The 1,204-nt window shown below is 30.1% G+C and overlaps 1 protein-coding gene across 1 annotated transcript in view; it reads left to right on the top strand.

Annotated features, from left to right (window-relative positions):
• The first annotated feature begins 43 nt into the window (after positions 1–43).
• LOC111380367 (glutamate receptor 2.2-like) overlaps positions 44–1,204 on the top strand; it is a 3,438-nt gene continuing 2,277 nt past the window's right edge. Inside the window, exon 1 of the mRNA XM_023003901.1 lies at positions 44–164. Within this exon, the coding sequence (XP_022859669.1) occupies positions 44–164 (121 nt within the window). The remainder of the gene's footprint in view (positions 165–1,204) is intronic.

Genomic DNA, 1,204 nt, shown 5'->3' with positions numbered 1-1,204 from the left:
TCACATTGGAGTGATTCTTGATCTGAATTCTCCCATTGGAACCATGGTGGATTTATGCATAAAAATGGCCCTCTCGGATTTTTCTTTGGAGCATCCAAATTATAGAACAAGATTGCACTTACACACCGAGTATGCCGAGAGTCTGCTGGATACTAATTTTGCAGGTATTTATTAATCCAGCTTAAAACTCATTTATATACATGCTAAATTTTCCATTGCTTAATTTCATTATTTGCATGCCATCTTAATATCTTAAACAAAGTTTATTGAACAAAAGTTAAAAATAAAAAATAAAAAATGTCTCTTTTATTGCTTCAGAAGAATTGCGTTAACTTCCACTCATTAAGTTTGAAAAGTCCCGTGAAGGATAATAAGAGCTTTTTAATTTCATCCATATTATTATGTATTACTTCAGTAATAAATTGTCTTCCAAATGTTTCAAAAAAAGAAAAGTGTCTTCCAATGATATTCCTTGATGCATGAGATTAGAGGGTTGTTTGACAAAGTTTTAGCAGATTTTGATAAAAATTTATAAAATGCGTGTGATTAAAAATTGATAGAAGTTATGAATCTTTAAATATATATTGATTTTGACCTCACCTTTTTAAGTTATGTCTAGCACTAGGTCTTGTGAACCAATATTATTTTTTTTATTTTTTTATTTTTTTTATTTTTTTTAACAGAAGTTTCTAGGATAAAAGCTTCTTCCATTTGACTTGGGCCTATTTGATTTGAATTTTGAAAAGCCAAAAATTACTTTTAAAACTAAGAAATTTATTATAAATAATTTAGTTGATTTCTTTTTCATTTTTATTTTTATTTTTATTTTTTTTCCTATCAATTGTCAGCTCATGTATAGGACATTGACCAAGACTTCGATGACAACAATTGAAGGTGCATAAAATTTGATATTGATGGGAACAATCCTCCTAAATGTGAAAGGGAAGCAGTAGAAATGGAAAAATGAGTTAAAAAAAATACTTATTAAACCTTCGTCGGCGATCATAGAAGAAAAAGACTTTAAGCTAGAACGTCTAAAAGAACAATGTACACGCAAGCAAACCATTTTCTTTCTTTCTCTCTCTAGCTTTTCTTTCTCTCCAATCTCCATGCCTTCTCTCTCTCAGACACACAATGGCTGCATGAAGCTTTCATAATCATAACCTATGCCCTCTAACTTATCCATTACATGCGGCTGACACAA

Source organism: Olea europaea, unplaced genomic scaffold, assembly GCF_002742605.1.
Source record: "Olea europaea var. sylvestris unplaced genomic scaffold, O_europaea_v1 scaffold2131, whole genome shotgun sequence".
In the NCBI taxonomy this organism is placed as follows: Eukaryota; Viridiplantae; Streptophyta; class Magnoliopsida; order Lamiales; family Oleaceae; genus Olea; species Olea europaea.
The sequence above is the reverse complement of the archived record's forward strand: the minus strand, read 5'-3'. Positions and strand labels throughout refer to the sequence as shown.